The sequence below is a fragment of the Salmo salar genome, chromosome ssa14 (assembly GCF_905237065.1).
Source record: "Salmo salar chromosome ssa14, Ssal_v3.1, whole genome shotgun sequence".
NCBI lineage: Eukaryota > Metazoa > Chordata > Actinopteri > Salmoniformes > Salmonidae > Salmo > Salmo salar.
This window is the reverse complement of record NC_059455.1, coordinates 66,374,972-66,401,988: the sequence shown is the minus strand read 5'-3', so window position 1 is coordinate 66,401,988 and position 27,017 is coordinate 66,374,972. Positions and strand designations below refer to the sequence as shown.

The window sequence follows — 27,017 nt, the reverse complement described above, 5'->3', positions numbered from 1 at the left end:
TCTCCAGACTCTGTCACGTCTGTCACATGTGCTCAGTGTGAACCTGCTTTCATCTGTGAAGAGCACAGGGCGCCAGTGACGAATTTGCCAATCTTGGTGTTCTCTGGCAAATGCCAAACGTCCTGCACGGTGTTGGGCTGTAAGCACAACCCCCACCTGTGGACGTCGGGCCCTCATACCACCCTCATGCAGTCTGTTTCTGACCGTTTGAGCACACACATGCACATTTGTGGCCTGCTGGAGGTCATTTTGCAGGGCTCTGGCAGTGCTTCTCCTGCTCCTCCTTGCACAAAGGCGGAGGTAGCGGTCCTGCTGCTAGGTTGTTGCCCTCCTACGGCCTCCTCCACATCTCCTGATGTACTGGCCTGTCTCCTGGTAGCGCCTCCATGCTCTGGACACTACGCTGACAGACACAGCAAACCTTGCCACAGCAAACCTTCTTGCCACAGCAAACCTTCTTGCCACAGCTCGCATTGATGTGCCATCCTGGATGAGCTGCACTACCTGAGCCACTTGTGTGGGTTGTAGACTCCGTCTCATGCTACCACTAGAGTGAAAGCACCGCCAGCATTCAAAAGTGACCAAAACATCAGCCAGGAAGCATAGGAACTGAGAAGTGGTCTGTGGTCACCACCTGCAGAACAACTCCTTTATTGGGGGTGTCTTGCTAATTGCCTATAATTTCCACCTGTTGTCTATTCCATTTGCACAACAGCATGTGAAATTTATTGTCAATCAGTGTTGCTTCCTAAGTGGACAGTTTGATTTCACAGAAGTGTGATTGACTTGGAGTTACATTGTGTTGTTTAAGTGTTCCCTTTATTTTTTTGAGCAGTGTACATCGGTTTTAGGACACTGTAAAGTGGGGCCTCCTTTTCACATCTTTTTCTGTCACAAAATAAATTTTATAGATTGACATCACTCCTTGTGGTCCCCTTTCTTACTGTCATCAATGTATAAAGGGTGGACCCTTTTTAAACACAGTTCTGAATCACAGATTCACTCCCAACTATTGCATAATATTGGAAGGATTTTATACTGTAGTTCAACTACACTGGCATCAGATACAGTATGGCTCTCATTACTGTTACTGGGCAGATTGACAATGACTTTCTGCCAAAGCTCTGGCTCAACTACAATGTAAAAACCTATGACTTCACTGGCTTTAATTCCTCTGGCGACATTGATCTTTCATCTCACTTTACACCAGTGAATAGTTGATCAGATCAATTGTGATCCACTCATGATGTTATTGGATTATAAAAATAAATAATGTATGCCCAAGTCAACATTGATAAGGATGTGTGCTTAAATTGTCTTTATTGATTCCTTCATCTTCAATAATACGAAATTAACTGAGAAAGCGTGTATCAGACAAATCGTCTACAAAGCTGGTGTATCAGGGATGGATAGATAAGCAAGCTGTCATATGACTCATCATTGACAATTAGTTGACTGAATTTATGACGGAAGCATCGGCTGGGATGTTTCTTTTCAAATGTGATTTTCATTTCATCCTTTTCTATTTTCATTTTTGTCCCAATAGCATAACTTTCTGAAATGTTTGTCTACCAAGAAAAAACAATATGGCTCCCGAGTTTCGCAGCCGTCTAAGGCACTGCATCTCAGTGCTAGAGGCATCACTACAGACCCTGGTTCAATTCCAGGCTGTATCAAAACCGGCCGTGAGCAGGAGTCCCATAGGGACGTCGTCAGGGTTAGGGTTTGGCTGGGGTAGGCCGTCATTGTAAATAAGAATTTGTTCTTAACTGACTTGCCTAGTTAAAAAAAAATATATATATATACACACACACCTCATCAAATCTATTAGAAGTACAACTACAGCACTTCTATAGATTATACTTTAACACTTTAAATACTAAGTTTACCAAATTGTATTTGGCCAAAGTATGCTGTATTTTCCTATAAATAGGAAACTAGTCCATGTGATAGACACGTTTATGAATGAACCCGATTGTCTAGTGTTCAACATCATTCTCTCAATAGAACTCCTTATACATGGGGACTTGTTTTCCAGTACATGAGTGAATGGGTTGTTTTTAGGAGCGCTGTTGGGTACGGAGGGAGGGTGTTTGGCCTCTACACGCTTCCTCTCCTTCCACACAGAACTTAATAAAGGAACACAGGGGGGAGGGAGAAAGAGGGAGGGAAAGGAGGATTTGGCCCAAAGCGCAGAAGGTGAGACTGGCTGTGCGAATTCACCGGACGCACAGGAAATGGAACCTGACAGTGAAAAGGAAGTGAGGTAGCTGTGGGGAAACAAACAGGAACAGAGAACAGTGTATGAAGTAGTGTGAGATTGGGACGAGGCTGATGTTTACAGAGTTGAGTACGAAAAGTGACAGAGAATTGCCGTTTTTTAGGGAAATCAGGCTTGACAGATCCCATCTAGGAAAAACAAGTCCAAAGTTTGATTGATTCAGCCTTTAAAAAAAGTGTTTTGAATCTAGAGAGAATGTACTGATGTTGCCACTTTCTTTACTTAGCATGCATCAATATTTGTTTTCAAGCCCTTGATTAGAAGAACATGGAATACTGTTCTTGGTTGTATACGGCTTAGATGGTTAGTTTCAGATAGTATCCCCTTGGCTTGCGTTTTCAATGACCATATGTGGTATATTAAAACACACATTCACAAACAAACACACACACACACGATAAACGTCTCTGCATGAGTCAAACGAATGTACATACATTTTGGATCCTTTAATCCCTAGTTTAATGCAATATAATTTTGTGATAACTTCATCCATCAATACAGCATGTTCCATTACTTGGGCTCTGAAGCAGGACCTGCAGTACAGTAAGTGCCGCAGTGGCTCAGTAGTCTGATGATTACCATCAGTCATTGTGTAAGATTCATTACAGAAGTCATTATCTGGAGGCCCGATATAAAAAACAGCCCCATGTTACATATTAACCAACAGCTCCAACTTCTCAAGCTGAAAAACATTGAAAAAGGTGCTGTTATCTTGTTCCAGGCCCGATCCGATCTGCCGGCGGCCCTTAGTGTAATCAAGAAGCACAATGGGCCATAGATTTCCTTAATTCAGGCGATGGGCTTTTGCTGAGCTCTGCCAAGGACAGGCTCTGAGGGAGAGAGTGTGTGTGTGTGTGTGTGTGTGTGTGTACAGTGGTATGCATGTAGCCAAGGCCTGAGACTGTTGCCTATACTCAATGTTTTATATAGGAACAGAGTCCATTGTGAAAGAGGGAGTGTTGTTGAAGGTTTAAATATCCTCTAGAAACCCCTTGAAGAGTGACTGGCGAGAGAAGCTGAATAGCTCATGGTGAGGACAGGAGAGAAATCACTGGGCAAAACAAAAAAAAAAACAGTATTGTAGGGTAGATAGAATTTTCAATTTCTTGGGTGCAAAAGAGGTTCCAATATATTGGGCCCATAGTAAAAGGGGTAATGCTGAGCAAAGGGACACGTAGTGACGTATAGTCGGTCTACATTTAGTCTCAGATGGTTCAGTTGGAAGTTTAGAATGCTCTCAACATTCAATAACCTTTAACGATGATTTTTAAATCTATTTTGTCCGTCTTTATTGGACAAACTGGAAATAGTAAGTGATACTTTATGGTTCCCAAACGAATTTACTTTGAAGTGAAATATATTTCTAGTCCATTGTGATAAATTACAAATAGCTAACTCTGGCCAGCTAGTAGTTTGTTTATGCAGTCATCCTTGCCGTGTCAAGTTTACACTAGTCATTGCAAAGACAATAGCTTCAGACTTTTCCCACATGTTGTTTACACCAAACTACTACACCTACCACATCTTCAGTTCTTCCATGGCCCCCGTCCCCCCCCTCCCTAGTGAAGTAGGTAATGAATGTGTTATCCTGGGCTCTGCCCCATGGTTAGACTCTGGGCTGCTCACAGACTAAACGCATTATTATAGGTTGTTGAGATTACTGTGGTCTCAGAAACAGCTGCTTGTAATAAAAACACAAGATGGAGGATGAGATGTGCAGAGGCTGGATGAAACCTCTAGTAACAGTATCTTCCTGCAACTTTGCACAGTGAGATTCGCTCAGCCTGAAACAGGGGAACTTCAATTTGAGTCTAGTTCCTCACAGCAAATGTAACAGAAGTTGTTATCAACAGTGACTTCTTTAGAAATGTTTGCTGTCAATCTGGGACTGAAGACTAATTCACACTTGAAAATGTTTGATTTCCCTAAACTCAGAAAAATATTTCAACTGGGTATAATTTGTCTGTGCAGGATTCCTTAAGTGACAGACACAAAATTACTTTTTCATATATACACTTGACGACGTGCACCTTCAAAACTAAATGGCTCTTTCAAGTAAACAAACACCAGAAACACTTACATAAAATATTGACCATTTTCAGGAGGGAAAAAAGGCCAGAAGCAGAGAAAACACTCAAAAGGTTTGCGAAACACTTACTCTCCTTTCACACATCTGTACACCAACGTCCTCATCGGAGGACTGTGTAACACATGACCAATTAAAAACAGAGCAAAGAGGGAGACCCAGGAAAACACTGCAACATTAACAGAGACTGTAAAGTGTGTACATTGCATCCTGGAATTTCTACTGTCTGAGATTAGAAATCTTAAGCATATGAAGCAAAACGTAAACGAGGAACTTAAGAATCTGGCTCCAAAGCTGATAAAATAAAATGAGGGCAGTCGTAAAACATTAAAAACAAATAATTACAATCATTTCTTTGCAAACTCACTCATACTGCAAGCGTTTGAACTGTAGTAGGCTAGCATCTAAATAGAATATGACAACAGTTGGTCCATTTAGCAGTCATGAGGCAAGGCAACTTGTGACCTGTTATTTTTCCACTTATCATATAACAAAAATCAGCCATCACTTTCTCTCTGCAGTATTATAGGCTCTGCCATTTCCTCTAACCTGAATTGTAGATTGTCATTGAAACAGAAAGCCCATAAGGTCCCCTTTCAGAATAGCTAAAAAGCTAATGAGCATGTCTCAGCTTAGAATGACAGGGGCCAATTCTAAGACTAACACTGTGCAACAGGAGATCCAAAGCCAAGTTGCCATGGTTTTTGATCAATTTGAGGTGTTGTTGACATAACCCTGCTGAACTGACAGTCCAACTGGCTGAGAGTTTTTAGATAAAGCCAATTGAGATCGAGATTAGTTACTGCATCTTACATTCAGCTTGCAAATGCTTAGAAGTGGACTGCTCAACAAGACTACTACCCCCCCCCCAAATAAAAAGTAGAATTTGGGATGGGTCAATTCTAAAAGCATTCAGTGTGGAATTGTGCACACCACACACATTTTCTTTAAACACCAAGAGAGTGAGTCTATGGGACACTACAGAAGGTAATGAAAAACATAAATACATGTTTTGTCACATACCGGATAGGTGCAGTGAAATGTGTTGTTTTTACAGGGTCAGCCATAGTAGTACAGCATCCCTGGAACAAATTCGAGTTAAGTGCCTTGCTCAAGGGCATATCGCTAGATTTTTTTCCCCCCTTGTTGGCTCGGGTATTCAAACCAGCAACCTTTCGGTTAGTGCCACAACTCCCTAACGGCTAGGCTACCTGCCAGTGCTATCCAGTGTTCAGATTGGCTGGTGTTAAATCATGCATGGTAGTAAAAAAAGCACCTAATATATAAAGGCATAACTTTGGCAATAACACTTAAGGTAGAAGTATGTACACGAGGGGGTGTTTATGAGAAACTTGGCGTGTTTGTAAGAAAGACAGTGACTAATGGTGGAATGTGTGAGATGATGTCTAAGAACTGTCAATGTGAAACAGGCAAAGTGCCAAAACATTAGCACTGTAGGCCTACAAGTGACCACCCCCACCCCTGAACTCCACTTCCAAAACCAAAAATAACAATTTGGCCACTGCACTTTAGCAATACATATGAAAAATGCGTGCTTGTCAGGAAACAGATGGGCTCAATTTCCACCATGCACTACTTATAAGGCATCATAATCGTTAACGGCACAACACTTTTAAAGGGCAAACGCACCACTTCCGAGTCAAGAATAAAGAAGACCTGTTTGTTTGTGTTATTGCAGGAGAAGTATCACACTTGTGAGACGGTCTTGTTAGAGAAATATGAAATGGTCGGACAATCCCTTGCTTGAGACCGAGACAAAAATGGGAAAATCCGTATCCGCCAGTAGCTGATACCTCCTACGTTTTATCAAAGCAACCTAAAAGCCTACAAATAATCCCATCCAGTCCCCATTGCTGAGTGAGAATCCAGGGTACTTTCCCTCTTCATGGCAGGAGTCATGTTCCATTTGAAACTGGTGATGAGGGCTGAAAGGGATTCTGGGAAATAAATTCATTGTTTTAGATCTTTTTTTATTCTGCCATTTTGCAGTGGTCATTGTGGGCCTAAGTGCAATATGCAGAGTTGGTCCATGCAGGTTGGCTTGAGGCTGGGTCCGAGGAAGGGGGAAATGAGGAACTCACATGGAGTCTCTGGATTGGTCCATATGTCTGAAACCACAACAAAACCTCATGTCATTGGACAGCAGCAGTTTCTGAATAAAAAGTTTAACCTTGCTGAATAATATCAGATAGAATTTCTTTTTACAAATCTTAAATCCACAGAGTATGTAGTTAAGTGTTTAAAAAACGTTTTCCTAGAACTTAGGCTAAGTTCATTGTCAACTTTTGGGGAAGTACAAAAGATAGTGAAAGCCATCCATTCACATTGCTTGACAAACAATTCCCCCATCTAAAATAAACTTTCAGCTGGACTTTCCAAACTTTCCCCAGAATTTCATCATTTATTTAACCCTTGAGTATTATCCAGAGTGAGTGTGTGCGCACAAGTGTGTGTACTGAAGTATATAGATGGTACTTACTGGCTATAAGAGGCTGCTTCTGCCATTGGTGCTGGGTCCTTTGGACCTCATCTGTTCCTGGACTGACCCTGACTGCAGAGGGGACAAACAGTCACACAAACATCACTCCCTGGTAGAATTATGTCAAATACAGTGGAGTATCAGCCAGCAAGAATCGGGGATATTGACAATCTGACCTGCTTTCTGGTATTATCTGACATGTAGTCAGTCGTGTCACAAAAGTGCTATTAAAGCGTTGGTTGACAGCACCTGCATGATACTGTGACAACACTGTGGTCGTTAAGTAAGTGCCCTTTGCTCACTCACAACGGTGTGATATGTTGATATTTCATATCCCGAATGGGAACACACTGTAGCCCCACAATTCCTAGCGGAAGTAAATAGTTGATGGATAAACTAGTGTCCATGTGTAAATACAAACTAACTTTGCAACATTAGACCTTAAAACAAACCTGTAGTGGGAACACTGACGGCACAGAAGGTGAGGCCGTGTCAAGATTACACAGAGATGTTTCGTAATGGCGTTATGTAATCATTCTGCACAATAAGATATAGGCAGCAGGGGAAAAAAGGTATACCCAAACGCACTTTAGCCCAGCTTAAACAAAAAGGCAGCAGTGTTTGTCTACCACGCCTGTTTGCTCTGTTCCAGTGCATTGACTCCAATTAAAATGGGCCTTGTATTATTATCAGGGTTTTGTCATTGTTTGCAATGGAGCCGCCGGCTTAGTGCAAACACAAAACATATACATGTCTCTCATTTGGCATTAAAAGCTCATTAATGCGTTTAAAGGTCATCAATGCTAAGCAAACAAGACTTGGTCACTGGTGAGTTGATTTGATTTTCAGCGGGATGTCAGAGTTCCATTTCATCCAGGCACAGGAAGTAGCTCGTTTTGGGTTCCTGTGCTAGACGATTGGGGGAATCATTTACCAGTGTCGCGGGACACAGAGGGGGCCTTTCATATAGCAGCCAAGGCCTTCCAGCTGTGTCCCCTGTCACTGTCCCTTCTCTGTGTGCCCTCTGGAATCCCTCCCAGGGAGGGAGGAGGGACTGAGCAATAGAACCTAGGGAACATCATGGCATGAAGTGGTAGGAACACTTCCGCCTCTTGCACAGGCTGAGCCTTGTTCAAAAGTGGGCTGCAGGTGGCTGGCTGGCGATGGGCCAGTTAACTGAATGTCTATTAGCCAACGAAAGGCGGTGGGACTAGTGTAGCAGTTAATGTATCAAAGCTTCATTAGTGTTTTTGTATTCATTTTTGTCCAAAGAAAACCTCTGGACGATACCAGTTACCTGGATTGTACCATATTGCAATGATATGTTATACGCAATATCCTCTATTTCACTCAATGATACAATTTTACTGCAGACAAGACTTGATCCAAGTGTTGAAATAACAGTTCAGGTGTGGTGCAAATTAAACTAATTTGACATGCAATTTAAGTGTAAAGCAAAGAACAAATAACAGAAGTATTCACTATGAGTAGCCCAACGGCAATTGTTAAGAGATTGATCTGTCATGATTACTGACTGACGCATCATTCTTCTAAACAATGATTACGAAATGTGGAAATGTGTTTTCATTAAAGTAGCCAAAACCTTATACATACCGGCGGCAGACCTTCTGCCATCTCCCCAGAGCCAATGTGTGTGAGGTGCATAAAGTTCGTGGGCTCTCCGATCATGCTGCGGTCAATCTTCCTCCTCCTCTTCTTCTGAAACAAATGCAAAATGCAGGAGGTCAGTGGCCAGTGACCTATAGTAATTCAAATATGGCTAGACAACTGCATTGGACAGTGGCTGTGCAACCAAAATGTGAATTTCATTCAGAAGATGCTCTGAAATTACAACATAAACATGCACTTAACCGAACAATGATCCACCATTTTTCTGTCTCCAAATAAGCAGCTTGTACTATTAGAGACACAGGAGAGGAACGCTTATTTGGTTATATATGTATACCATGAGGTGGTGGTTTTTGCTCATGGGATGAAATACTATAGAACAAACAGAAGTTTATGCTGGATAGTAAACCATGTCGAAAAAGCCTCTGAGAAAAAACTTCCAGAAGTAATCATCTAGTGGGTAAATTAAAAAGCCATTTTCAAAAAATTACAAAAATAATGTGGCTTATGTATAACAAGAATAAATTAAATAAATCTTCTTGCGAAGAATTATTTAATTTTTTTCACAAAAAAATAAAGGCTTTTAAAATGTTCCACTATATTATTAGTTTATCGTCTCCTGATGCAGACTGGCAGATGCCATATCCATTGACCAGCAAACTTTGGCTATTTTAAGTGTTACATAAGCAACTTTGACCGATGTTTACATCAAAAGAAACAAAAACATGCTGCTGACCAAAGGTTAAACCCGGTCATACAGTATTCTATGAGCTAGCGATGTAACTAAAACAAGGTAGACCACTGTGTGCGTGGGTGACTTTTCTTCTTGACGTCATCTTGAATTCTGAGGATCTGTTGGCGCATGCATACATACCCAATGAATCAGGCATTTTACCCACCCATTCTTGTTTCTACATCGTCATTGCAGAGGAAAACCAGGTCATTCCCACAGACTCATAAAGACAGCCTTATGACCATTTTAGCAAGCATATTTTGCTACCAAATTGAGTCAGCAGAAATGTAAGATGCCAGGAATTGTAATCAATGAACATATGTGATCAAATCTAAGGCCGCATAAGGTAAATCTTTACACTTTTGACATTCTATGTTAAATCAAGTAGGAACATCTGTGTATATCGACTTCTGAGTATCAATACGGCAACATTAAAAAGGCATACCCAACCTAAGCAAATACCCAGCTGGTTGGCATCCACTCTGATGTTGCAGCCATGCAGGCCATGAGTCATACCAAACTCAGAAATAATCCCTGGACTATAATGTCGCTTAGTTGGGAGGAATGCCATCCCGTGGCTGATTGATGGAAGGTCTAGCTAATTGGTCAGCTGTGTGTGCTGCAAAAGAGAAAGTCACTTAGCAACTTATTTTAGGGGACGCCTTCAGTATATGTTGTGTATAGGAACCATTTGGTGTCAGTAACCCTTTGGCATAGGCTATGCCTAGAAAAGTGGGTAGCAATTACATGACTTACATATAGGAAGTTAGGCATACTCCCAACATCTCATGAGAACATCAGTAAAAAAGGGTCTCAATACAGTCTTCTTCCAAAATTAACACGCCACACAAGCCCCTACCCTTTCGAGACAGTTACATTTAAATCCTTGCCTGTGTTTATTGAAAGCGATGTCTCTGTATTGTCCTCCCCCCACAATAGAACAAACACAGGCCCTAAAAATAAAAGCGGAAGGAGAGAGGGAAAATGCCCTCCCATGGGACAGAGGCCCAGACCGCATCCTCTCTCCTGAGCCGCTGGGTTTCATTGTTGGTGAGCGGGAACGGACGGACACAACCCGCCATTACGCAACTCTCCCTGCAAAACCTGGGCCAGGAAAGAGTGAGGGTCAGGAAGGGTACCGCCCTGAGGAGGTCAAGGGTCAGCGGTCGCTTCTGGAGAGCAAAAGGGAAGTTCTTCCACTTTCCGTTGACACACTGATATTTTGCGTCATCAATAGGACCTCTATTCACCCCTATAATGCTCGCTAGGATTCCATAAAATGTTTTGGTTTGAAACAACATCAAGCTACTATAGGTCCAGGCATTAAACTTCCCTGGACAGATCAATACAATTGTTAGGGTCTCCACATCAGACAAGAATGTAAGGACATGCTTATCTATACAGTGCGTCCCCATATGATGCCTACATTACTGATGGACACCGAACTATGCACGGTCAGTAGATACAGTGCATTCGGAAAGTATTCAGACCCCTTGACTTTTTCCACATTTTGTTACGTTACAGCCTTATACTAAAATGGATTAAATAAAAAAAAAAAATCCTCATCAACCTACACACAATTCCCCATAATGACGAAGCGAAAACAGGTTTTTGAAATGTTGGCAAAAACAAAAAAACAGAAATACCTTATTTACATAAGTATTCAGATCCTTTGCTATGAGACTCGAAATTGAGCTCAGGTGCATCCTGTTTCCATTGATCATCCTTGAGACGTTTCTACAACTTGATTGGAGTCCACCTGTTGTAAATTCAACTGATTGGACATGATTTCGAAAGGAACACACTTGTCTATATAAAGGTCCTACAGTTGACAGTGCATGTCAGAGCAAAAACCAAGCCATGAGGTCAAAGGAATTGTCTGTAGAACTCCGAGACAGGATTGTGTCGAGGCACAGATATGGGAAAGGGTACCAAAACATGTCTGCAGCATTGAAGGTCCCCAAGAATATAGCAGCCTCCATCATTCTTAAATGGAAGAAGTTTGGAACCACCAACAATCCTCTTAGAGCTGGCCGCCCGGCCAAACTGAGCAATCCGGGGAGAAGGGCCTTGATCAGATGGTCACTGACAGAGCTCCAGAGTTCCTCTGTGGAGAACCTTCTAGAAGGACAACCATCTCTGCAGCACTCCACCAATCAGGCCTTTATGGTAAAGTGGCCAGACAGAAGCCACTCCTCAGTAAAAGGCACAAGACAGCTTGCTTGGAGTTTGCAAAAACGCACCTAAAGGACTCTCAGACCATGAGAAACAAGATTCCCTGGTCTGATGAAACCAAGATTGAACTTCTTGGCCTGAATGCAGAGCATCACATCTGGAGGAAACCTGGCACCATCTCTACGGTGAAGCATGGTGGTGGCAGAATCATGATGTGGGGATGTTTTCAAGCGGAGGGACTGGGAGACTAGTCAAGATCAAGGGAAAGAGGGTTCCTTGATGAAGATCGCTCTGTACCGAAGGTTCACCTTCCAACAGGAGAACAACCCTAAGCACACAGCCAAGACAACGCAGGAGTGGCTTCGGGCCAAGTCTCTGATTGTCCTTGAGTGGCCCAGCCAGAGCCCGGACTTGAACATCTCCGGAGAGACCTGAAAATAGCTGTGCAGCGACGCTCCACATCCAACCTGAAAGAGCTTGAGAAAAACTCCCCAAAACACAGGTGAAAGGGAGAGAAACTCCCCAAAACACAGGTGAAAGGGAGAGAAACTCCCCAAAACACAGGTGAAAGGGAGAGAAACTCCCCAAAACACAGGTGAAAGGGAGAGAAACTCCCCAAAACACAGGTGAAAGGGAGAGAAACTCCCCAAAACACAGGTGTTCGCGAAAACTCGAGGCTGCAGTCGCTGCCAAAGTTGCTTCAAAAAAGTACTGAGTAAAGGGTCTGAATACTTAAATGTAAACTTAATCTTTTTTTTTTAATATACATTTGCTTTTTCATTATTGGGTATTGTGTGTAGATTGAGGGGGGGGAAACTATTTAATCCATTTTAGAATAAGGCTGTAACGTAAGAAAATGTGGAAAAAGTCAAGGGGTCTGAATACTTTCCAAATGCACAGGCAACATCTCTTTGTTGAACATGTGCTATGGGTCAGATGGTCAGTGAATTTTAAATGGCTGTAATTCACCCTAAGTATAGTGAGTGTGCAATAAATCAAAGATGGCACTCTTTCAAGATATCGGTCATGATGTGGATGCCACTGAACTGCAAGCTATAAAACATCACCCGTTTAAAGACATCAGCCGGTAAGTGATTGCAGATGGAGTCTGAAAAACACCATAAATACAGCAGCCTTTCCCAACAGATTTATTGGACTTGGATGCATTTAAAAAAGGGTCCCCCATAACATCTTGGCGTAAAATCTAATGGGTAAAGAGGTCTTTCGGGTAGTGGTTCACTTTAGGCTGTTCTAAGCATGCATTTAGGACTCCAAATGTTTGTTTTCAAGTTCTAGTGTGGTCAGAGTAAGCTTGCTTGGCTGCCTGGAATGCCCAAACCTTGCCTTTGGGTACTATACTTGCAAGACTTGCCAGGGACCTCCACAACCTCTGAAACATATTGTGGCATGAGAGGGTTGAATAGAAGTAGTTAGGGTCTAATATAGAGCATGCTTGTAGAGTATAGTCCATAGTCTATTACTAGTCTCTATTCTAGTCTAATACAACTATTAGATGGGGAATTTTGTGAAACCTGACATAGAGAACGTTGTATATAAAACTCTACATGAGTGAATAAGAGGCAGCTGGCCCAGACTCACCGGTGGGGGTTTGGCCACCACGCAGCAGCCCATCTTGTGCCAGAACTCGCTCATTCCTGGGCTCCGCCGGTTCAGCGCCCTGCTCTCTGTCGCCGCCTTGCAGGCTGGTGAAGACAGGTAGCCCCTGTGACGCTCAATCTTGGGATAGTCCTGGTGCATCCAGATCCCTTGCATCAGATAGCCAAAGTTGGTCAATCCCCAAACCCAGCACCTGCAAATATCAGGTCCTGATTCTCTCAAGCCTCCCGGTGTCTTAATCCTTCTTCGGGTATCCAGTCAGATTAAAGTCCTTAGGGTTTAATCTGTTGAGACAGGAGTTTATTAAAATAATAGCCAATGTAATGTGAATATAGTCCTACTAGTTCATTTTATTTTGATGCAACATATCACTGAAAACCTACTAGGTAGCGCCTTACCGGCATACTTTTTACTTGATTCTGCCCAAACCAGCGTCTTGTCTTGAACAGTGTTTTGCTTGCACCATTTTAAAATAATGCAATTCTTTGTGAGTAAGTCTTCTTCCTATTCAAAGGGATGAATTGTGCTGATGACACATTGAGTCACATAGACCTGGACGACGGGGCAAAGATTCAAGTGTGTGGTCTGACCACAGAACACAGTGGGGGGGTTCCAGGTTCCAACCGAAGGGAACACAAACAGGCATAACATGTCTAACATATTGCGTCACAAACAAGTGACAAGCACATTAGACATGGGAAAGACATTCCAAGGGTGGAAAACATCTGCAAACAGTAAGGACCAATTGCCCTTGTAAGGACCTAAGCATCCTCCATTCACCTCTAGGTTGTTCCTGTCTCGTCCCATGAAAAAGCCAAAACACACCGGAGGTCCATCTCTGAAGCCATTTATATTCCCTCTGCAGTGTGAAAGAAAGTTCTGCCAAGACCATTACACTTCATAAAGTTGGTTTATACTACTTAGTGTCGTCGTTTATTGCTATGCTTAAGATTGTCACTGATGATCCGTTAAGCCAAATTAGAGCTGCAGCTTTTTTTGAGAGTAGTGGTAACTTGGTTACCGCCTGCTCCGACGATTCTGCTTCTACAGGTTGTTTTCCACCACTGGGTTTGGACTTCAGTTTCCTTTGGGCCCGCTGCCGATCGTTTGATTACATTTTTCATAATGACATGGCTCTCTTCCAGCTCTGTTTTATCATGCCCAGAGGCTGTGTGAGACAGGGAGGAAACTGTTAAGGAATGTGTGTGGTGGAGTCTCTCGCTCTCTCTCACACACACACTCTCTCAAACCCGATACAAAAATACTGTAGAAATAACCCCCTTCAGACATTAAAATTAGCACATTGTTCTGGAAAACATTTGGGTGGGGCAAAGTAAGATTAAAACTAAAGCACCACACACAGTCTGGGTTGCTTGATAGCACAAGCACATTGCTGGCAAATGGGCACCACCGTGGTTTTAACAGGTAAGCTACTAGCCTGACACCACTTCGAGTCAACTGGCCGCTCACTGTATAGTTCACTTACTAAAAAGTGTATTTGGTTAACAGTCATCAGGGCAGTCAGAAAGCTAGCATCCTGGTGTACAGTAAAAGCGTCGGGGTTGTAGAAGATGGGTGTCAGTGGATGTGGAGAAGTTGTCAACCCCCATGGCCCCTTGGGATGAGGTGGAAGTCTGCACACACACTTATGATGATATAAGGGGCGTGGATGGATGGCAAGGCAGGCAGTGCCAAAAACACTGGCCCATCATTATATCACCAAGGCCCTTCAGGCTGGCACAAGTCAAACAGGACACAGGCGTCTGTAGAGTAGACACTAGTTGAGCCATCCTTGCTCTGTGGGGTTCAGACAGGCAAAGTCTGGGTCGAACTTCTCTCTGCGTTGACCTCTTACCGTTTTCCCCCGGAGCAGGTGCACTTAAAGTGATTATAGTGAGGGGACACACACACGGCGTTGTGAGAACACCGTACTCGGAAGGAGGGCTAGAACTGAACTGTCTGTAGGACAGAGCTGGGGCTCAGAATATCTCCTGTGGCACACTATTTAAAGGAGAGTAACCTCATGACCAAGCTTCCCATGATTCACAGCACGACAAGAACAGAGGAAGGGGGGTGGTTCGAGGGGGGACAAACTCAGTGCAGTTGAAATACTTGTCCCGTGAGGTAAGGATTAACGGAAACTCCCGCTTTGGGCTCATCTGGACTCTGACGGCATGCTCATCATCTTGTATAAATAAAAATCGGCTCTCCAGAGATCTGGGGCCCATCTCGTTCTAATTTGAGGTTTCCCCCGAAGAGCAATGAGGAGCAGCCTAACCTCTTCAGAAGCAGTCCAGTTCTGTTGAATTACAGTACTATCTGTTAAAGTGCTGGAGAGACCTTGATAAGATGGTGCCAATTGTAGATGTCTTCTAAGTCTGGAGCCGTTTATTTGTTCAACTACCACTGGCAACCACGTGGGAACTGGGAAGAATCCTTCTGGGTCCCCAGAAGGGATTATTTCCCCCCCACCCAACTTCTTGTCTTCTTATCATTACAAATGGCCAAGGTGTTTTTTCAGACCATACAAAAATGTATAAATGGTTGACAGTTTAAAATAGTTCTTAACCCTGCCAGGATCCCTTGAGACAATGCCTCTGTGCCAAAACCATCCAGCGGCCGACCTTCTACGAACGCATGTGTGTCTTTGTATTGACAGAGTGAGAACTCAAAGTACAGTGAAAACTGAGGTTGTCTGAGAGTGTATTACCTTAGTGGATTTCAAAGTCAACTCTGTACAAAACACACGATGGAATCCTCCTGCCCTCACTCACTGGACTCCGTGTCAGTCTACATTAACATGATCCTCAGCGCAGCCGAGGCTTCCCTGTTATCTGTGCTGAACAGGCAGAAAAGCCAAAAACAAGAAGGATGACAAAAGAAGCACTGTGAGACTAACCTCATTAAATGACACTAAGCGTGACATGACAAACACCACAATATAGCTACAGTAGCATGTGATGCATCATGAATCCCATTTTCAAAGTTCTCACCTAACCCAGTTTCTCTCGTGAAGGGGGAAATTGATTAAATTATTGCCTTCAAGAAATTGCATTCAGACAAGTCAACAACCTGACCTTTCTAAGGCAGTTAGCATAACCGCTATTCTCAGTATGGGTTTGTTCATTTCATTTCTCCATGGGTAGACTGACAGTGATGCTACTTCCTGCGAACAACACTGACGTGGCTAAAAATTCCTCAGACCTGCCAACATACTCCCCCTGTGAGATATATGTGGCTAAACACATTTCATTACAGCCCCCCTCTCCCAAATAGTCAGAATGAACAGCAGATTTATATAAACACATCAACGGCTACCCTCAGTCTGTATTCAAAAGAGATCCTGCTATAACTTGCTGGGATTTAGTTAATTGAGAAACAATACAACAGACAAGAGATACTGATGAAAAAGGATGTTGAACCCTGACTAAAGACCAGCACACAACACACACCAAGGCTAGTAGAGAGTAACCCAACACACACCAAGGCTAGTAGAGAGTAACCCAACAATGCGATAACCAATGAATAGATCCAGCTCTAATAGCGCTACATGTGAGCTGGCAAAGGTACTGTAGGGTTTCATACACTGGTTGTGACCCTCGAACCGCAACTCGTTCAACGATATCTAAAGCCTTGTTCAAACTGCAAGCCTTAATGCTCAAATCAGTTTTGGAATACTGACTGTCCAAACAGTTAAATAAAAACAGCAAGTTACAAGTGACCAAATCGGATGTGTGTGTTCAAACAGCAGTCGTTAGCTGACATGGCTATGCTAGTTGTCATATACTGAACAAAAATATTAAAAAAGGCAACATGCAACAATTTCCATGATTTTACTGAGTTACAGTTCATATGAGGAAATTCATTAGGTCCTAATCTATGAATGTCACATGACTGGGCAGAGGCACAGCCATGGGTGGGCCTGGGAGAGCAAAGGGCCACCCACTTGGGAGGCAGGCCCAGCCAATCAGAATGAGTTTTTCCCCACAAAAGGGCTTTATTACAGAATGAAATTTAGGAGTATTTCTTCAGCTGTCCAGGTGGCTGGTCTCAGACGATCCCGCAGGTGAAGAAGCCGGATGTGGAGGTCCTGGGCTGGCGTGGTTACATATGGTCTGCGGTGGTGAGGGCAGATGGACATACTGCCAAATTCTTGAAAATGACATTGAGGCAGCTTATGGTAGAGATTAACATTAAATTCTCTGGTAACAGCTCTGGTGGACATTCCTGCAGTCAGCATGCCAATTGCACCTTCCCTCAAGACATGTGGCATTGTGTGACAAAACCGCACATTTTAGAGTGTCGTTTTAATGTCCCCAGCACAAAGTGCACCTGTGTAATGATCATGCCGTTTAATCAATCAGTTACTTGATATGCCACACGTCAGGTGGATGGATTATCTTGGAAAATGAGAAATGCTCACTAACAGGGATGTAAACAACTTTGTGCACAACTTTTAAGAGAAATAATTGCTGGGATCTTTTCTTCCAGCTCATGAAACATGGGACCAACACTTTACATGTTGCATTTATATGTGTTCAGTGTAGTAACAGGTGTGTGCGCAGTGGTGTAGGCTGATTGGTGGTGGTGCTCGTGCTTCCTATCATTCAGAAGTTATGTAGCAAGCTAAGGTGACACCAATGCCTGTCATGGACGTTTACCAGTTGCTTTGAATGTTCAAAATCATTGTGTAAGAACAACTTTAAAGCCTCAAAAAGGATAAGATCATCTAACTTTCAAAACGAGTCCTTTTTGGCTAACAACAGCAGACAACTAGCTAGCTGTTTAGCTTTGTAGTACATGCACTAATTTGTTTGTAAACAATTAACAAGCTAGTTAGCTACCATCTCATATTCTTGTCAAACTGTCAACAGAGTAGCTAGCTAGCAAGCATGCAACAAAATATGCCAAATAACTCTAAAACCACATTTGACTGTTCAGACAAGTCGCATGGCCAGGAATCAGATATTTAAAATTCGGACTTAAAACCACCTACGAAGGTGGTTTGAAATGTGTCTTGAAATATCTGATTCCATGTGGCTTTTGGCTGTTCAGATTGCAGGAAAAAGAACAGATTTGAATATGCACAAAAAATTGGATTTGAGTTACTTCAAACTGCCAATGCGAACAAGACTTATTGGCAACAACAACATTGAGACTAAAATGCTCAGTATTACGCCCTTGTTAGCAGGTTCTCTGTTTTAAAGTGGCAATCTGCAGTTGAAACAAAGCGTACTACCTGCCACTTTTTCAGTAAAAAGCTGAGGGATGGGGCTGGAGTAATGTAAACACTCAAATTTCATAGACAGAGCATCCATGATATCCACAGGTAAAAATCTGTCGTTCTGCCCATGAGCAAGGCAGGTAACCCACTGTTCCCCGGGCGCTGAAGATGTGGATATCGATTATGGCAGCCCAGTGAAGAGGCGACTCTGGGATACTGGCCTTCTAGGCAGAGTTGCAAAGAAAAAGCCATATCTCAGACGGGCCAATAAAAAGAAAAGATTAAGATGGGCAAAAGAACACAGACACTGGACAGAGGAACTAGAAGGCCAGCATCCCGGAGTCTTCACTGTTGACGTTGAGACTGGTGTTTTGCGGGTACTATTTAATGAAGCTACCAGTTGAGGACTCAAGAGGCATCTGTTTCTCAAACTAGATACTAATTTACTTGTCCTCTTGCTCAGTTGTGCACCGGGGCCTACCACTCTTTCTATTCTGGTTGGAGACAGTTTGCGCTGCTCTGTGAAGGGAGTAGTACACAGCGTTGTACGAGGTCTTCAGTTTATCGCATGGAATAGCCTTCATTTCTCAGAACAAGAATAGACTGACGAGTTTCAGAAGAAAGTTTTGTTTCTGGCCATTTTGAGCCTGTAATTGAACCCCCAAATGCTGATGCTCCAGATACTCAACTAGTCTAAAGAAGGCCAGTTTTATTACTTCTTTAATCATCACAGCAGTTTTCAGCTGTGCTAACAATTGCAAAAGGGTTTTCTAATGATCAATTAGCCTTTTAAAATGCTAAACTTGGATTAGCTAACCCAACGTGCTATTGGAACACAAGAGTGACGGTTGCTGATAATGGGCCTCTGTACGCCTATGTAGATATTCCATGACAATTCTGCCGTTTCTAGCTAAAATAATCATTTACAACATTAACATTGTCTACACTGTATTTCTGATCAATTTGATGTTATTTTAAAAATGGACAAAAGTGCTTTTCTTTCAAAAACAAGGACATTTCTAAGTGACCCCAAACTTTTGAACCGTAGTGTATGTAGCAACTCCAGATTGCCCCTTTAATGGTCACAAACAGATGACATGCTCAATATCTACACCCCTATAAAATAAACGTTTGCAAATGAAATAGTCCTGCCAGCTACCTACCTACCAACTGGGTCAAATCTTGGATGTCGGTCAGTGGCTCACTGTCAAGAGAAGTGGAAAAGGAGGGGAGTGGTCTTTGACGGAGGAATTACAATGAGGCCTTTTCATGGGGTCTGGTTAAAACTTTCCAACTGGTTAACGGCACCTTTAAAAATTGTCCGACGTCAGTTTTCAAGCAACGGCTTAAGAACAACATGGCCCTTTCACGGAATCCAGTGCACTGCCATCCACGATTAGATGGATGGTTCAGGTGTTTATATTTGCTTTGGAACGCTGAGGTCTTTGGCACGGTTGCTTTAAAAGAAAAATATATATATTTTTTTTATTTGTTTTTAATCGAAATGCATCTGTGTAGTGATGCCTGCCTGGCACTAAATTAAAAGCAGGTAGGCCTAAATTGATATAGTAGGTGATGATAGGTCTCTTCAAAATCAAGTTAGATGTTTTCAGGTCTGAAAGAGGTCTCGTGTTGATGTGTCCATTGTCCACATCACCTGTTGTGTAGTGTGCAAATATGTTTCAATTTCAAATGAATGGGGAGAGAACCGTTAGTCCATACCAGGAGTTCACATAGTGTTCTGTCCACCCAGAATGAGTTACCGGTAGGCCTACTGAAATAGGTCTCCAAAGTAAGACACTCCCCTCATGAAAGGTTAAGTATGGTCAATGTACATATAATTAGAAACAACAACAAAAAATTAAGTAAGAAGCAGGTATTGGTCTGAAGCCAAAAATATAAGTCACATGAGAACTACATTGCCTACTTCACCCATGCTCTACCAAGGTTTTCCAGCAAACAGCTTTTACTTACAACAGTAGATATGCTGATATATTGTAATTCAAACAATGTGTACGCAAGTTGCTTAGGATTCAAACCTTCTCAAAACAGCCTACTTCATACTCTTAGAGGAGGTGCTCCCACAATAATGTGATTTGTACTGCATAAAAGATAAAGTATTGGATTCTTCCTCTACTTTTTCAAGTTTTTTTTATTTATTTGATTATATGAAAGCAAGCTTTGCTTCTATACTTACAAGACCATCTGGCTTGATTGAGTGAGTGAGCTGTTTTGTCTTGTAGTAATGTATGTGGTACGTGCCTGTTATTTGCCATTTAAATGGTCATTTATTTAAGCAATACATGTCACTGAGAAAAATATAGATTTCATAATCCCATCCATTTACGGTCAAAACGTGTGCAACATAACAAGAGGTGGTGTGTTGGACATAGAGGCGAATAGAACTATGAGTGACTATCTGCATCCCTGATTTCTGTAACCATTAGCTAATCTGTGTAATATTGATTTAGGCTCAAAACCACTTGTTTTGCAAACCTAGTCCTGTTTTATCAATTGCTGTGCTGATCAATGGACAATTCATTCCCTCTGTCAAATAAATATGCATCTTAATGTTTGTATTTGTACTTATTTTTGAAGTAAAGATGGTGACACTACAATAAACACACATTTAGGACTACAATAGGCATATATCTAAAAATACATACTGCCTAATGATAGAAATACATTATTTTAATATCAGGACACTAAAGTAAATTATCCTGCTGAAGAGTATTAATTCGGGCTGTTTGATGAGGTTTGAATCCTAAGAAACATGCCTACACATTGTTTGAAGTACAATAGACCAACATAGTTACTGTATTAGGTTGTGGAAAATATTGGAGATCAAGAAAAAGAAGGAGCAAGCGCTGCGTGTATATTATGTGTGCCAAACAGGTGCTGTTTAGATTACAATATTTTTTTTACCGTTTGTAACAATGTAAACACTAAATAAATTATAAGCGCACCAGAGAGTCTTATTAAAATGTTTTTTTTTGGGGGAGGGAAAGCCTTTACTACAGCAAAGACTAAAAACAGTTGCATGCATTCGTTAATGCAATTGCCGACATGGAACAGCTATATATTGTTTACGATAATTATTCAAGGGTCTGTTATTTTATTTTAAAACTAAAATGCTTGATCGCATATCAAATCACGAATGATTCGTATGCTGTATGATATGAACGAATGAATGATGGATTGATACTGTAGCCTATATATATATATATAAGTATTGAAATATAGGCCTAAGTAAGTTACGGTATTAAGACTAAACAGGATGCGCTCTTAGGCCTACAGCTCAATGGTAGTTTTACAAGGCTGCTATACTAAGCCTACTAATGATAATGACATTACTTATTATGATGATGACCATAATAATAACAATACAAAAGAGATGAAGAAAAAGGAGGGTTATTGTTATAAATATAATTACTTTTACAATTTGGAACAGTGTAAACACTAAATTAATTTGAAGTAATACCAGAGGCTGTTCTAACTAGAGAAATACAAGTGTAAAGTATATTACAGCTGAGAAAATATCAAAAACAGACATTTGTGAAATTGTTTATCCCACATTAATTGAACACTCAAAGAGGCAACACAAGCTGGATCCGTCTTATTTCTGTAGAGATAAATAGATAGATAGCCAGGAACATTTAACAGTTATGCTGTTGATTATAGACCTAATTAAGCTGGGGTTTCCTCATGCTCGCTTTTCTTAAACAATTAAGGCAACGGCTGTTTTCTCGTCTCCTGCCTCCACTGCTGCCTCCACCGCATTGTTCTCAAAATCAATATGCTAAGTAACTTCGCTATTATGCACATAGCAACATGGTCTAGGAAAAGGCGCCAATTAAACAGCGCGCTGATGTTTCATAACCGCGGACAGCGACGGCTATCCAACTTAGGAGAGAGCACCTTTGTTATAAAATTATATTTTTTATTAGTGTTGCACCATTGTGTGTAATATAACCATATACAATTTCAGTAGCACGTCTTGGAGTGATGGACTGTGCCATCCCCACAGCCTCCACAATGGATTAGTACACTCAAACAGGCGCGAATCAGACCGATGTCTTGTACACCATGAAATGTAGATACATCTTTTTTTTTTGTGCTACTGCTCAGATATGATATGATGGTATGGAGATTTGAATTTAACATTGAGCTTCAAATCAATTATAATACAGAAAAATGCTAAATGTTCTCTCTTCACCCCCACTACTTATGTCGCTAATGTGACAGTGTACATTAGGGTGTCCTTCTAAAGTAGGAGCAACTTCGAACTTTAAGCATTCCTATCTGCAACAAGGACAAAGTAGAATGTACCGGAAAGAATGCAGTTAATGTCACAGTGGGATCCTCGACCTCCATGACTCAATACAGCTAGTTTGACATTTCCTGCCATCTTTGTTGAAATTATCAACCCAGTGTGTGACAGGTCATAGGTTACACCACAGAGTTCCACACTAGCAGGGCTAAAGTACACTCCCCATATGCCAGGCTCAGCTGTGCATGTTGGCTGTTCGGATCACCTCAGACATGAACTGAAAACCCTAACAAACCAAAGACAGAATTCTCATGGCCTTGCATAAAGTTTATATACACTCTTTATACTTTACTGCTAACATATGTTACACATACTTATAGTTTCCTAGTATACCAAAAACCGGCAGTAGAGACAACCTCCAAATCCAGTTGTTGGAATTTGAGGTGATGTAAAGTGAGGTAAACTAGAGATCTGAGAAATAGTAAACAAAACTGGATTATGCATGGATTGATTAAGAGATTTTTACGATCATCCACAGTCTAGCAATCCTCGCTATATGAGCCACGTTACAATTCCCACCAAGTGGATTAACCCTATTGGCGCGATGCGCAGGGTGTTTGTTTTTCACGGCAGCAACCCTGGTTCGCTTTCCTGCCGTTCGCTACAATATTATCAAGCTGAAGAACTCAACATTGAGGTTGGAGCAGAGAGTACTGAAGGGGAGCCAAATCCAGCACTGACCAACGGGCTTTCCCATAATGGAGAAGCAATAGTCTGAGGGAGTATGAGACCATTTCCAGTCTCATCCCAAAACTATGCCCTCCTGAAAATAGACCACAATGGCTTACTTTACCCCATGCATTCAACCAACTTTGAGCCACTGTCGCCAGCCTGACTTCCTTAAGGCTTAGACCTCTAATTTGGGACTGCCCAAAAATGTTTTGTCTAGTCATGCACAGGCTATGCAATTTGTCAAGCACTCTTCTTTTCAAGGAATGAATACTCAGTGTCTAGTTTAAAACATTAATGTAAGTGAACAATACACAACAGAACATTGAATGAAAGCTGAGAGAGGGCTTGAATTACTCTAGCCCTGGATCATTACTCCGTTCCATTACACATAAGAGTCATTGGACGAAGGCGTCTTCTGTATGGGGGAGTTTTGTTAAGCGCCCTGACACTCGGTCTGAACATTACCACGCATCGTTTGTGGTACGGTTTTGGAAGCATAAAAGGACCTTATCTTTCATATCAGCGACAAATAATAATAATATTAAACTACACTATTGGTCAAAAGTTTTAGAACACCTACTTCATCAAGGGTTTTTCTTTATTTTCACCATTTTCTACATTGTACAATAATAGTGAAGACATCAAAACTATTAAATAACATATGGAGTCATGTAGTAAGCAAAAAAGTGTTAAAATCAAAATGTATTTCAGATTTGAGATTCTTCAAATAGCCACAATTTGCCTTGAGGACAGCTTTGCACACTCTTGGCATCTCTCAACCAGCTTCACCTGGAATGCTTTTCCAGGTGAAGGAGTTCCAACATATGCTAAGCACTTGTTGGCAGCTTTTCCTTCACTCTGTGGTCCAACTCATTCCAAACCATCTTAATTTGTTTGAGGTTGCGGGATTGTGGAGGCCAGGTCATCTGATGCAGCACTCCATCGCTCTCCTTCTTGGTTAAATAGCCCTTACACAGCCTGGGGGTGTGTTTTGGGTCATTGTCTTGTTGAAAAACAAATGATAGTCCCACTAAGCGCAAACCAGATGGGATGGCGTATCGATGCAGAATGCTGTGGTAGCCATGTTGGTTAAGTGTGCCTTGAATTCTAAATAACTCAGACAGTGTCACCAGCAAAGCACCCCCACATCATAACACCTCCTCCCCATACTTTACGGTGGAAAAAACATATGCAGAGATCATCTGTTCACCCACACCACATCTCACAAAGACACAGCGGTTAGAACCAAAAGTCTCCAATTTGGACTCCAGACCAAAGGACAAATTTCCACCAGTCTAATGTCCATTGCTCAGGTTTCTTGGCCCAAGCAAGTCTCTTCTTTAGTAGTGGTTACTTTGCAGCAATTCGACCATGAAGGCCTGAATCACGCAGTCTCCCTGGGGCAGCAGGGTAACCTAGTGGTTAGAGTGTAGGACTAGTAACCGAAAGGTTGCAAGTTCAAATCCCCAAGGTACAAATCTGTCGTTCTGCCCCTGAACAAAGCAGTTAACCCACAGTTCCTAGGCTGTCATTGAAAATAAGAATTTGTTCTTAACTGACTTGCCTAGTAAAATAAAATAATAAAAACAGTTGATGTTGAGAAGTGTCTGTTACTTGAACTCTGTCAAGCATTTATTTGGCCTGCAATTTCTGAGGCTGGTAACTCTAATGAAGTTATCCTCTGCAGCAGAGGTAACTCGGGGTGGTCCTCATGAGAGCCAGTTTCATCATAGCGCTTGATGGTTTTTGCGACTGCATTTGAAGAAACAGATTGACTGACCTTCATGGACTGTCATTTCTCTATGCTTATTTCAGCTGTTCTTGCCATAATATGGACTTGGTCTTTTACCAAATAGGGATATCTTCTGTATACTGTCACAACACAACTGATTGGCTCTAATACATTAAGGAAGGAAGGAAATTCCACAAATTAACTTATGTCTCCACACCTGTTCATTGAAATACATACCAGGTGACTACCTCATGAAGTTGGTTGAGAGAATGCCAAGAGTGTGCAAAGCTGTCATCAAGGCTATTTGAAGAATCTCTACAATGTAGAAAATAGTAAAAAAGAAAAGAAAAACACTTGAATGAGTAGGTGTTCTAAAACGTTTGACTGGAGTGTATATATTTTGGGGGGGTTAGTGTTCCCACACAGCTAAATCTCCATGTTACAGCGCGTTTTAAAGAAGACCACCTATGCTAATTAGCTATCTAGCATGCTCCTAACACCTGTGTGCGTAATGGAAGAAGCCAGCCAGAAACGTGTTGTCACTGAATAATACTGTCAGTTGCAACTGTGATAAAGGCAGTTTAAACAGGGTACAGGAAGTGTATATTTTGAATGTGTTAAATTATTTTGAAGTGATATAAAAAGTAAAGGCTTTATGTTTCTAGAACCGTATCACAATTGAGAATCGATTCACGTTTAGAGATGGAGTATTTGGCTGTTTTGCCTACCAGAGCCAGTCTGCCTCTGAAAATAACATTATGTCCTTTGACCTTATCGAGTAACGGTAGGCTCTTTAAGTGTACATCTTGGGTTAGGCGACTAAACTCCATGGTGGAGGAAGTTTCTGATGAACTTTACCAACACTTCCTTCCCCATGGAAAGCATAATTTACCCTTCAAATAGTAACGACGTGAGTTTGATAGAGTCAGGTATTTTAAAACAATGAATCAATGTTGAAAATGTCAAAGTGCAGGCAGATCTAGATTCTAGGCAACATTAACAAAATTGTCTCTGGGTTTGGCCAACTACAACCTTAATCAGTTAGAGTAACAATGACCACGTACCCACTTTCATTGACAGAATTAGTTAGTAGGCTAGCATACATGAAGAGGAAACTCTCAATAGCGGCATACGTTTGGAGCTATCTTACCTCCGTTCTTAAATGTGCCCAAACAAATTGGATAGCCAGTAGCAAAAGTATCCGTTTGATGGCTTTTCAAATACCAACGTATAGCACCGACCGCACGTTTGCTGTTTCTCTCCGTTTTTGAGGTGTGGTTCCAAGTTGTTCAATCAGGAAATTCAGATGTTTTAAAATACTTGTTCAAAAGCTTATTTTTGCCGGTAAAGTCAAACAGCACCCCTTATGGACATAAACGCACTTTGCGTTTTTGAAATTAGATGAATTACTTCGTATCATCATAAGGTCAACACTGCAACCTACAGGGCAACTGCAGGTATAGGCCTATTCTTACTATTCAATCCATTCCCATTTTCAATAAACATACGCCGTATGTATTGGACTGAACATGGACCCAAGATGTGCCTATTTATGCTTTTCATAATATCAGATGATGATATAGCCCAACATTTATCAGTAAATTGTCCAACTTTATTAGCCTATCATTATATTACATCACATTATTATTATTACATTATCGGTATAGCCTTAATCATTATTGGTCGACTTTCGCAAAAATGACTGTATTTTGCAATAATTAAATAGCAACCCACATTATTTTTTTATGTACAAGAATTGCAAAAATGTTTTCTGCACAATAATTAGTTAATAAACAGTAGGCCTATTTGATTTTAAGTTAATAAAACAGTAGGTCTATTTGATTTTAAGTTAGTAAAACAGTAGGCCTATTTGATTAATAAAACAGTAGGCCTATTTGATTTTAAGTTAATAAAACAGTAGGACTATTTGATTTTAAGTCAATAAAACAGTAGGCCTATTTGATTTTAAGTTAATAAAACAGTAAGCCTATTTGATTTTACGTCACAAAAACCCACTGCACGCGCAGTATGTCGTCAC

The 27,017-nt window shown here is 41.5% G+C and overlaps 1 protein-coding gene across 5 annotated transcripts; it reads right to left on the bottom strand.

Moving 5' to 3' along the window:
• Positions 1 to 2,712: 2,712 nt before the first annotated feature.
• On the bottom strand, positions 2,713 to 26,353 carry LOC106569912 (CDC42 small effector protein 1). Of its 5 annotated transcripts, XM_045694703.1 has the most exons (7): positions 26,130 to 26,316; positions 25,217 to 25,294; positions 15,732 to 15,860; positions 13,004 to 13,305; positions 8,482 to 8,586; positions 6,868 to 6,939; positions 2,713 to 6,496 (listed from the first exon to the last, which is right to left on the bottom strand). In XM_045694703.1, exons 4-6 carry the CDS (start codon positions 13,175 to 13,177, stop codon positions 6,871 to 6,873), a joined length of 348 nt encoding a protein of 115 aa, XP_045550659.1. In that variant the 5' UTR covers positions 13,178 to 13,305; positions 15,732 to 15,860; positions 25,217 to 25,294; positions 26,130 to 26,316; the 3' UTR covers positions 2,713 to 6,496; positions 6,868 to 6,870. The 5 variants fall into 5 exon arrangements, with proteins under 5 accessions (XP_045550659.1, XP_013997121.1, XP_013997120.1 ...); XM_014141646.2 differs by lacking the exon at positions 15,732 to 15,860; XM_014141645.2 differs by lacking the exon at positions 25,217 to 25,294.
• Positions 26,354 to 27,017: the final 664 nt, after the last annotated feature.